This window comes from Hemicordylus capensis, chromosome 11, assembly GCF_027244095.1.
Source record: "Hemicordylus capensis ecotype Gifberg chromosome 11, rHemCap1.1.pri, whole genome shotgun sequence".
Classification (NCBI taxonomy): Eukaryota; Metazoa; Chordata; class Lepidosauria; order Squamata; family Cordylidae; genus Hemicordylus; species Hemicordylus capensis.
This window is the reverse complement of record NC_069667.1, coordinates 12,481,121-12,493,010: the sequence shown is the minus strand read 5'-3', so window position 1 is coordinate 12,493,010 and position 11,890 is coordinate 12,481,121. Positions and strand designations below refer to the sequence as shown.

At 44.0% G+C, this 11,890-nt stretch overlaps 1 protein-coding gene across 10 annotated transcripts in view; it reads right to left on the bottom strand.

Annotated features, from left to right (window-relative positions):
* The window catches only part of HDX (highly divergent homeobox), a 71,303-nt gene that overhangs the window by 34,230 nt on the left and 25,183 nt on the right, over positions 1–11,890 (bottom strand). For all 10 annotated transcript variants that reach the window (XM_053273737.1, XM_053273738.1, XM_053273743.1 and 7 more), the window contains one exon: positions 1,655–1,801. In XM_053273737.1, coding sequence (XP_053129712.1) covers positions 1,655–1,801 — 147 coding nt within the window. The remainder of the gene's footprint in view (positions 1–1,654; positions 1,802–11,890) is intronic.

Below are 11,890 nucleotides of genomic sequence, written 5' to 3'. Positions count from 1 at the left end.
GTTATTTTGAGAGGGAGAGAGAGGGAAAGAGAGAGGTGTAAAATAGTACTTATAAGTACATTATTTCCTGCCCCCTAGTTTAGAATCTATATAATATTTAGCTATGGAGAGGCAGGAAAAGGGAGAACTTCTGCCATCATTTCCATCCTCTCAGTAGTTCACAGTTGCCCAGGGCATCTCTCAGCAGTGGAGCCATGCTTCTTTTCTTGGTAGGAGCACAATGAAAGGGGTGCCCTGTACCCTGGCATTTCTCTCCTAGCCTGAAAAGGCATTAAGCCTGCAGTCAGGATTAGAACTCTGGCTTGGCCCAAGGCAACTCCTAGAAAGAATTTCCTTTTCTATATTCCTTATCTAAGCCAGCCCCCTGACCAGTTCCAAAGTCTACCCCGCCGTGATACTTCTGAATGTCAGCTGATGATCTGCCTGGATCAGATGAGGTCCTTGTAGAGCAAGTGCTAGTTGGTATAGCATCCAATTGTCTGAAGAGATTTCCTGCCAAGCTGAGAAAATCAGTAGGTGGGATCCAAAAGTGTGAGTGTGTCATATGCATTTGGGGTGAGTGGAATATCTAGCTTTCCCCAAACAAGGTCTGGCTGAGGTGCTCCAGTGGCACACCAACAGTTATTTATTTTCAGTTTCCAAGAAGGTCCTTGGTTGTTTAAAAAGCTATATGAACCTCAGCTCAAGTGGAGTGTCAATTTGCAGATTAAAAGGTCTGGGCAATAGAGGAAGAATATGGATATCTTTGCTTGAGGGACTAATTCCAAAATTTTGAACAATTTCAAAGTTTTGATTGCATTTGAGGGATGTCAAACTCGATTGCATTTTATTTATATTTATTTTTCATATTTTTATACTGCCTGATATGTACATCTCTAGGTGGTGTGCCACTTGTTCCATGGACATTTTGAGGGATGCCCATGGAACAAATAGGAGAGTGCAGTTCTTTTACTTTTTTCATTGTGTCATTGGGTCTGGATCCAAAACTAGTAACTAGCTAAGTAGTCTTTGGGAACAGAATGTCCTTAGTTTAAAAAAAGGTGAGATTCTAGGTGCCAAAAGACTTATCTGAAACAAGTACCAATTCCAGGTAGAAGTGAGAAATCTGCTTTTTTGTGAAACTGTCTTGAATGGTTTTAAAAGGAAATCAACTATCTTACAACTGAGTAGCCCAGCTAGACCAGTATCATCTCTATGGATGGGCACAGAGGTCTCTCCTAGACTCTAACTCAAGAGAAGAAGCACTCAACCTGCTTAGCATCTTGACGTGCAAGGCATGTGCTTCTGCCACCGAGCTCCATCCCTCTCTTATGAAAAAAATTTCAACTTCCTTCTTAAAGGACCTTTTAATTCTGGTCAACCAACAGTTATTTCTTTTCAGTTTCGAAGGAAGTCCTTGGTTGTTTAAAAAGCTATATGAACCCCAGCCCAAGTGGAATTTCAAACATTCAGCTCATGCTACTGATTGAGAACTGTCTCACCTGAGGGATTTTAGCTATAAATAGTCAGGAAACAGAGCACTTCCGAACGTGGCCATTCATTATGTAACACATGCAATCTATTTCAGTGTACCTCATGCAATTTTTAAAAAAAGCTTTCATCTAGGCTATTTTTGCTCCTGCAACTAGAAACAAGAGGACTGGAGGTTTCTTACCCGTACTATTTCACAGTCAACATTTAACTCTGCAGCGACAGCTTCAATTTTCTCTCTGCAAACAGAACCAAGGCTGGTCATGCCCTTGTCCCAGTATTTCTTGAGGGTAGCTAAATCCCGGTCACTGAATTGTGTACGGTCCTGTAGCTATAAAGACAAGCATCTGTGCTTTATTTTTTATTGTCCCTAAGAGTGGACAAGGTACAAGAACAGATATCAAAAATGAAGAAATTCCACACAGTGGTGTAAAAGAAATCAAAGCTTTGTTCACAGTTATTCAGCTTGAGAAAACTTGCTTTTTATTTTACTGATAATTTTATTAACAAATATCACTCCATAAAAATATGATAAGTACAGCATAGATCAGGGTTTATATATTGTAAATAAAGCACAAGTCTGGTCACCTGTGTTAAATAAAAATGGTCACATTCAGCTAGAGATGCAGAGTACTTTCCCTCCCACAAAGCAAGGCATGTGCCCAAGTGCATGGCCACCCAGCAAGCTATTAGCTGGAAGACAGATACAGACATTGGAAATTATACTATTAAAAAAGAACTCTTCATCTTCAGCCCCTAAAGACTGGCGCCCAACGAGAAGCCTTACATCATCTGCAGAAGATGCTGAGACTTGGTGGCAATGTGAAGAGGAAGAGAGGGTTGGAGCTGGCAGAAATCTCATTCTGCATAAGGGCATATGGTATGCAAGGTGGGGTTCTCCGGCAACTGTCCTCAAACTGTGGCAACAAGCCATGCATAGTGGCAGTGGGTACCGCTCCCATCACTGGCTGCCTTGACTGCAGACAATTCCATTTTTTGCCATACAAAGAAACCATACGAATATAGCTCCACTGTATGAAGGAGGAGGAAAGGCTGCAATTGTGGAAACCTAGGAGAAAGCAAGGCACACTTGCGCCTCTCCCCACAGACACACCGCAGCCCTTGGTGCTCCCAGAGTGAGGGTGGGGACAATTCTGCCACTTCTCCATTAATGGTTCCAATGCTCCTGCTCCAGCCCTCCTCCATCATTTCTATTCCCCTCAATTAATTTGAACCCACATCTAACTCTCCAGGGTTTTTAATTAGTTTTAATTGTTTTAATGCTCTAACCTGGTTTTTAGGGTTTTAATTGTTCTGTTTAATTGTTTTTTAAAGATATTTTAATTGTTATTTCTATCTATCTATCTATCTATCTATATAATTGGTTTTAATGGTTTCTGTTTTAATTGTAAACAGTCCTGAGCCATTTCAGAAGGGCGATATAAAAATCAAATCAAATCAAATCAAATCAATCAATCAAATAAGAAGAGTGCAATTTAAGTTGTGGGCAAAGCCAGAACTCTGGCCAAGGTTGTCACCAGCCAAGCATCAGGAGGGTTTGGATTAAAAGAAAAAAACTATGTTAACTATGTAAACAAGCTCTCCAACTGAGATTTTACTTTGTCCTTTGAAGCATCACTGTTTGCTAAATCACTTGCAAAGTGCCTGGTGTTAAATTCATCAGTCATGTTATACACATTCTGAAGGACAGGTTGTCAGACAGTTTTCTGGTGAAGAGCTTCAAATAATTCACGATAAAAAGCAGCCCTGGCGGCTAAGCAGAGGCTGAGTCTCCATCATGTTCAAGATTACACATGGTTTCTCATGTGTGAAGGTCAACATTTGCTTCATTTCACCATTGGGCAAGTACTTCCCAAAAACAACACTGGCTATTTGAAACAGTCTGTAATAGGCTGCCTAAGCCCCCCAATGCAGGCAAAAATATTCCTGACATGAGTGGTCCTCAAGTCCCCTTAAAAGCAACAGTACATGTTACATTAGAGCCGATGTGCTTGGGGTTTTAAGATGGATATTAACACAGCGCAAAAGAACAGGTTGCTTACCTGTAACCATAGTTCAAGTGGTCTTCTGTGCATCCATGCTTTGGTATGCACCTGCACAGAGCCACAAACTCTGAATGTTCCAGAGCGTGTCCTTAAAAAGGGAGAAAGAGTGGGAAAACCCATTATTGGGTAAACTACTGCTCTACTTCAGTCTAGGAGACTGATGCAGCCAACCAAGGAATTTCTTTTTTAAATTTTTTATAGGCTGCTGCGGAGAGGCAGGGAGAGAAGTATGAATGCACAGAAGACCACTCCAAGAACTATGGTTACAGGTAAGCAACCTGTTCTTCTTTGTGGTCTCTGTGCATCACACTTGGGATATTAGCAAGCTAGGCTCATCTGGCTGGAGGGAGCAACCCAATTTCATACTCTGCAAGAAGAACCTCAGAACCAAACGCAGTCTGTGCCCAAGACTTGACATCTAGGGCGTCGTGTCTAACAAACATGGAAACCTGCCTTACAGACATCCTCCAGAGGAACTCTGCTCCAAAAAGCTGTAGAAGCTGCTACTGCCCTGGCTGAATGTCCCCATATGGGGCAAGGCAGGGGCTTTTTAGCCAGATGGTAAGAGAGGGTGATGGTTTCTTTTATCCAGGCTGAAATTCTCTAAGTTGAGACTGGTAAATCCTCAGTGGGGCCAGCATAACTAATAAATAGTGAACTGGTTTGTCAAAACTGTTTATTCCTTTCCAGATAAAAAGCCAATGCGCTCCCCTTACATCTAAAGAGTGAGATGTTCTGTCTTCTGTTGCAGGGTTTGGGTAAAACACAGGCAAACATATGTCTCGGGAAAGGTGGAAGTTGGAAACGACCTTAGGAAGGAAGTTTATGTCTGGGTGTAATACCTCTACCCCATGGAAGATTAGGTATGGGGAGTCACATCTTAGCACTTTTATTTCACTAACCCTCCTTGCTGAGGTGATTGCCACCAGGAAGGCTGTTTTAATGGTCAGTAACTTAAGATTACAAGAGGCGACCGGTTCAAAGGGATGCTTCATTAGGAAGGGCAGAACCAACTGCAAATCCCAGGAGAGCAACAATTAGGAGCTACTAGAAAAAACATCAACCAAACCTTTAAAAACCTTTTTAACTGCTGGGTCAGAAAACAACCCTATTAACTGTATGCTTTGCAACAATCCCTGCCAAATGAACACAGAACAAACAAAGAGCAAGACCAGTGTTCTTCAAGGTTAACAAGTAGTCTAGCACTACCAGTATGGGAGCATCTTGGAGGATATGCCTCTGCTGGAGGTATAGGCTGCAAATCGCTTCTACGTCAGGGTGTAACTCTTTTGGGTGGAAGGCTTCTTAGAGGCACAATAATTCTTTTCACATCCTCACTGAGCCCACTGAGCCCTCTATTTTCCAGATTGCCAAGAGCAGGAAGTCCAGCTCAGGGTGCAACTTTGTTCCCCGATCCTGTGTGAGAAGACGAGGCGACAGAGGAAGAGGCGGGTAAGTCCGCCTGGATAGATGTAGAAGGGCAGTGAACCAGGGCTGTCGTGACCACCAAGGGCTGACCAACAGGACTTACGAATTGTCTTGCTTTATCTTTTGGATTATTTTTGGAATCCGCGGAAACACTAGGAAGGCATAAAGAAGCTGATGACTCCAATTCCTGAGGAAAGCATCGCCTAGCGACTTGGGGTCCTTGCCTGCCCTACTGCAGAACCAGGCATACTTAAAGTTGAACTGAGTTACAAATAAATCCAATGTGGGTGTGCCCCATCTGTGAAAAACCTTGTGCTGTGGTCTTTGGTCCAACAACCATTCATAAGACAGGCAATCCTGCCTGCTGCGGGTATCCACTAGGGTGTTCTTTTTCCCTTCTACAGGCACAGCAATTGGCCAAATGGTCCTCTTAATGCATCAATTCCACAGATGGAGATCTAGGCACAAAAGATGGTAAGAGCCCATGCCACCCTTTCTGTTGATGTAGTGATGTTTCTGTTGATGTGAATGCGCAGTTGTGTTGTCCATTAGGATCAGTACCGGGGATCCCTGGATCAAACGACATAAAAAATGGTGAGCAATTCCAGGTAGTTTATGTGCCCGAGTTGTTCTGCATGGGACCATCTCCTTGCTACAGCCAGGTTCTTGAAGTGTGCCCCCCAACCCTTAGTGGATGCATCTGTGGTTACTGTCAGGGTCTGAGGTGGTTGTTGAAAAGGGACCTCCTTTGTTAGGTTGCTACATTCCACCCACCAGAGGGCAGATGCCCATATCCTTGTGTGGACATGAAGCCTTCTGATGTAATTCTGGCAATGGGGCTTGAAATGCCTAACTAGGGGAAGAACTGCTGTCATGGAGGCCATCAGAACCAATAAGCACTGGACAAAGGAGGAGGTATGCAGCTTTTGTTGCCAAAAAATTGTATACTGCTTCCTGAATAGCCAGGATGCAGTGTTTCATGAGGAATGCTCTCCCCCAGCAGGAGTCTAGGGGCGTGCCCAAGAATTCTATGGACTAGGTCAGCTTTACCTTTGACTTTTTGTGATGGATGTGTAGGCCTAGTAAATTTAACAGGAAGAGTGTGGTCTTTATGATGGGCGAACTGACTGATATATCCTGCAGCCACAAGTCATCTGAAGTGATGGCCACCCACGTGTGGTAGTATTGACACAGTTTGGAGGTTGTAATGTCATTGCCTCTCTGTGTAGTGGGGCTTGTATTTCGTTGAAGAATTGGGCTTTGTCGCACAGAAAGCAATTGTTTCCGCTGCTGGCATTGGTGCTGATGGTGACGAAAGGCATCACCTGAATAGTATGATGAGGGCGATTGTCTAGATCAGGTCTAGATCAGGTCTACTCAGCTTCAGCCCTCCTGCAGATATGGGCCTACTGCTCCCATAATCCCTGGCTATTGGGCACTGTGGCTGGGGATTATAGGAGTTGTAGCTCAAAAAGAGCTCGGTGGGGTGGGGGGGCTAACGAGCAGGCCTGGTCCAGATTGATGCTGCTTTTGCCAGAATATTTTTCCTAGGAATGGAGACAGAAGAGGAGCAGCAGGAAAAACCCATAGACCGGGCAGCGGTTTGAAGCTTCTGCACTGGCATCTGTTTTCTGCCCAAAGAGGACTTCCGCATCGAAGGGTAAGTCCTCTATATGTGCCCTAGCCTCTTGTGTTAACGATGAGGAGTGTAACCATGCGTGTCTCCTCAGAGATACAGCCACAGCCATGGAGCGTGCTCCACAGTCTGCCACATGGCATTTATAGCTGCTGTATTTCCACCCAGAAACCCTCCTGCAAAAGAGTTTGCACTGTAACCTTCTGTTCCTGTGTAGACTTTCCAGGAGGGGTGCCAATTTTTCTAGAATGAAGTGTTGGTATCTGGCCCAACATGCCTGATGTTTGGCTACTCTCATGAGGAGACTCACTGAGGAACAGGTTATTTTGCCTACTACATCTAATTATTTGCCTTCTCTATCCACAGGTGCTGATGAAGATCTAGAATGAAGTGTTGGTATCTGGCCCAACATGCCTGATGTTTGGCTACTCTCATGAGGAGACTCACTGAGGAACAGGTTATTTTGCCTACTACATCTAATTATTTGCCTTCTCTATCCACAGGTGCTGATGAAGATCTTTCGTGGGACTTGGACTGTGCAGTCTCCACCACCATCAAATTAGGTATGTGATGCTTAGTGAGGTACTGTGAGTCTTGTTTACTTTATACATGCTCTCAAGATTCTTTGAAGTCGGTGGTATGGAAGCCAGTTTCTCCCATGCTGCCTTTACTACCTAAGAAAGAGTAGGAACTTGGGGCAAAGCTATTGCACCCTGAATGCCAGTCTGGATAAGTTGAAAAATTGGGTCCTCCAGAGGGGCTGACTGTTGTATTTCAAGCCCCAAGGAGGAAGCCATGCAAAGGAGATGATCAGTATACAGCTTGAACTCTTCTGATGGGGTCTCATCCTATGGCAACTTCATCTTCTGGGTTGTAATTCCTGGCTGGGACCGTGGGTGTTTCTGGGTCCAACTGAATGTCAGGTGCATTATTTACACCTGGAGAGTGTTCTGGTTGGCCAGCCAGTGGTATTAACAGTGGCTGATGCACTGGCTGGGTAGGAGCTGGTGGGTCCAGAGGAGGATAAGCTATTTTCCCGTGTAGACTTGGTATACGAGGGCTTTCCTCTTTATGCAGCTGTCTCTCTGGGAAATTTGAGGGAGACCTGGATGTAGTACGTGACCAGGAACTGCAGCAATGGCAATGACAGCCCTGCTTGCTTCCAAGGGCATGATGTGATGGGTAGCCCAAGGCATAATAATGTGGCTCTAGAGCATAAAATTCAAAATAAGAGTCTTTATAACATGGACATGGTCCATAATAATAATAATCATAGTCCCATGAACCCTGGGGAGAGCGTGATCTGTACACCTCAGGGGACCAGAATCTGCACCTATCCAGACCGGAATCTGTGCCAGTCATAGGGCCCATATGGGTGCTGTGGTGACCTTGGCTAAAGTGCAGATCTGCTGCCATCACTCGCTTCTGAGTCCCTGTGCTGGAACTCAGGCTCCGAAAAGGTTTTGTAAGTATGCTTTTTCACATCAGATAAGGATGTAGTGGAGCGCTCTGGGAAGGCAACAGTGGATATTGCTCAGGGGAGTACGTGACAGGGATGGCCAAATGCTTTTGCTTTTTTGGCTGGTCTCCCTGAACATCCTGCGCATCTGGTTGTGTATGGGGACACTTCTTCCTATTGGCTTTCATGCCTATTGTTTGCCCCATGCCCTCCAAAGGCTGCACCCCATCAATATTCCCCTTCGCTTTTTTCCACACTGTACCTTCATGGTACAGCTGAGTAAGGTTGGAGGCAGCTCCCTTTTTAGCTGCAGGGATAGCACCCGGGTTGCCTTTCAGGATCGGAGGAGGAGGTGCTGCTGGGGCTCATGATATAAGAACTGCAGGGGCTGGTACCGAAGGTGGGGCTCGTGGTGAGGGCACTGCTGTGGTCGGTACTGATTTTAAAACCAGCTGAGCAGTGAGTCTGGCACCATCAGGTCCAGCAGCAGCGGTGGGTGCTGGGGAGGTGGAAGCAACTCAGGTCTCAGACCCGACACCTCTAGTGGGTTTTGAGTGGTAAGATGCAACAGAACAGCTTGTGAGCCCAAGCCCTCCTGCATCCTCGCCAGTGCAGCTCACCTTGAAAGATTACGCTCCATAATGGAGATTAACCGTGGGGAGGCCATAGATGAGTTCTGCTCCATACTGAAGACTAGTTTGGGTGTGTTGCTTGCAACTGAGGAGCTAGCTTGGAGTGCGCTCTCCCACAGGAGTGCCCGAGATAGGACACCCTATTTTGGTGAGTCTGTCTGGTGAAAGATAGAACAGACTCCTGCAAAGACTGCCTATGTGCCTCTCTGAGGCAGCAGAGGCTATTGGAGTGCCTGTCTGAAGATGGGATCTTTGAGCAGCATTCCGTACACTGCTTAAAATGGACTTTTGTGGCCATATGGCACCTGCAGCCCAACTTGGCTGGGGCAAGAAAGTGGGATGGGGGTGAGGTGGTACAAAAAACCAAACATGCAAAACAGACAGACTATAAATAAAAGAAGAAAAGAAAGACAAAACAACAACAACTAAACAGAAGTTGGGAGGGGAAAAACTTGGACTAAACCTGCCGTTCTCCCACAGATGAATCTGATGAAAAATTCTGAGGACCTGCTCAAGCAGCTGTTGACGAAAAACTGAGGTAAAGGGATAGTTTAGCCAATAGAGGGATCATTTCCCCACTCTTTTTTCCTTTTAAGGACAAACTCTGGAATGTTCCAAGTTCATGTCTCTGCACAGGCATATACAGAGACCACGAAAAAGAGCCATGGATTCCCAAGCAGTCTGTTTTTGTGATTTTTCCCAGAGTAGGCCACTCACTTGTTCCAGGGCTCCCTCTCTCAATTATACAGAGATGGACTTTCTTCTCTTCAGAAAGCAAGACAAAATACTCTGAGATACCCTCATACAAGAGTGGATAACAAAGAATTTACTTTCGTCACACTAGAACTCAAGGCTACTCAGTGAAGTTGAATGGCACTAGATCCAGGACAGGCAAATGGAAGTACTCCATACAATGGACAATTAATTTATGGAATTGATTACCAAAAGATGTAGTGATGGCCACTGGCTTAGATGTCTTAAAATGGGGTAAGACAAATTCCATTTGATAAACCTATCAACGCATACATAACTAGTTAAGTTGTACTGCTGACTCTGTATACTGCAAGCCACACTGAGCATGTATCTCTGAGGATAAGAGATATATAAGTTAAAATCTAAATGCCATTTTGGCACATAGGAAGCTGACTTATACCAGGTCAGACCTTTAGTTCACCTCACTAAGTACTGCCTACACCAACTGGCAGTGGTTCTCCAGCGTTTCAGGCAGGAGTAGTCTAGCCTCACCTGGAGAGGCTGTAAAGGATTGAACCTGGGACCTTCTACATGCAAAGCAGGTGCTCTACCACACAGCCACAGCTCCTCCCCAATTTAGGGAATGTACCTCTGAATACTAAATGGTAGCGGCAAATAATAGGGGGATGCTTCCTGCCTTACTTGTGGGTTTCCCAGAAGCATCTGGCTGGCCATTGTTAGAAACAAGATGCAGAAGAAATGGGCCCTTGATCTGATCCAGGAGAATGTTCTTAAAAAACAGGACAGCCCCATTGACCTTGCACCTGCGGAAGACCACTTTGCTCTCTGAGAACGAAGGCTTTAAGCACTTTTCTTTTGAAGCATATTAACATGCAATGAGATCTCCGTACAGGCATTTCAGCTTTGGGCAATTTTCTCCACAACTTGCTTAAGAAAGATTACTCTTGGTTGTGAACCCTAGTGAACTATTGTATTATCCTACTGTGACCAAAAACACTTACCAATTACCTCAACCCTCTTCTCAAATCTCATTTGAATATAATTTCCTTGTGCAAATGGAGAGATTATATGAAAACCTAGACATTGCACCATTTGTTAGACTACAATGCCGACAAACAGCTTTAAAATGGCTTTTAAAGCATCTTCAATCACAGGGATTCAGGCTATTTAACACTACAGCAAATTAATAGTAAGATTAACCAACAGCACTAAAAGAGGAGTCTGTGCATGGTTATTTTTTCAGGGTAGATTTAAAGTTACTGCAAAACTAAAAGATATGTGGTTTGCTATCACATTGCGTTCATTTCTATATGTGCCAGGGCAACCAAGATTTCATTCTCTGTAAATTAATTAAACTATATATAGAGAGAGAGAAAGAGAGAGAGAGAGAGAGAGAGAGAGAGAGAGAGAGAGAGAGAGAGAGAGAGAGAGAGAGGTCAAAACTATTTGGAGGCATGCAAAGGAGAACTTTCAATGGTGAGCTGAAATGGACTATACATTTTAAATATGAAGGTTTTACTTTGAAAGCTATCGATTAGAGTAGTCTTTGTTACTCTATTAGCAATGCTCATCCTTTAAAAAACAACAACACCTATGTTATGCATTTCCAGAGGGCTGTGCTATTTTTCACTCCACTGTTTTCCGCACTTGCTTCTAGTGACACCAATCCATCAGTAGAATTATTTGACAACTGAAAATATATCACAGTCCACATATACATGAACAGATTTCTAACAGCAGCTGTAATTTCAAGTTTGAATTGCTATTATGCCATTATTTAAGCTGACAATAGAAACTGTATTATTGATAACTAGCAATTAATACACTATTACCATATAAGACAGTAATCTTCACTATTTTTCAAGAGGAGGCCATTTTGAAAAAAGAAAACACACTACTGTGACAGCCATTTCCCACTGTGCTGACCTCTGCTTGTATTCTATGTGATATAGTATATTAACAGATGGTCACTGACCATAATAAAATTCAGTTCAATTCAATGCACAGTACTGCACTTTTCTCAGTGTTGGAAGGGCCCTTGAAGAGAGACAGAGCCCTCTGTAGGGAAGTGCATAAACCAGATTTTGCATTCCGTTTCAAGCTCGAAACAAAAATAAAAATGGTGTTTCGTTGAAAGAAGTGGCTTTGCTGGCTGAAACAGACTTGAAACATTTCGAGTATTCCGGCCATAGGAACAATGGGGAAACGCGAAATACCCCCATTGTTCCCCATGGGTAGGTCCTAGGAACACCAAAGTGGGTTGGGTTGTAGGACATGATGGGTGCTACCTAGCACCCATTCCACAAAAGATATGGGCAAGCACAAATTTTTAACCTTTTCCCCAAACCCCCATAGGATCCTACACTCAAGAGTCCATGCACACAAGTTTTGCATTGCAATTTTCATAGCCATAAGCTCAACTAGAGCAACTTGAGCCACATTTTGACTGAGTACACCTTGCGATGCAGATTACAGAGCAGACTAA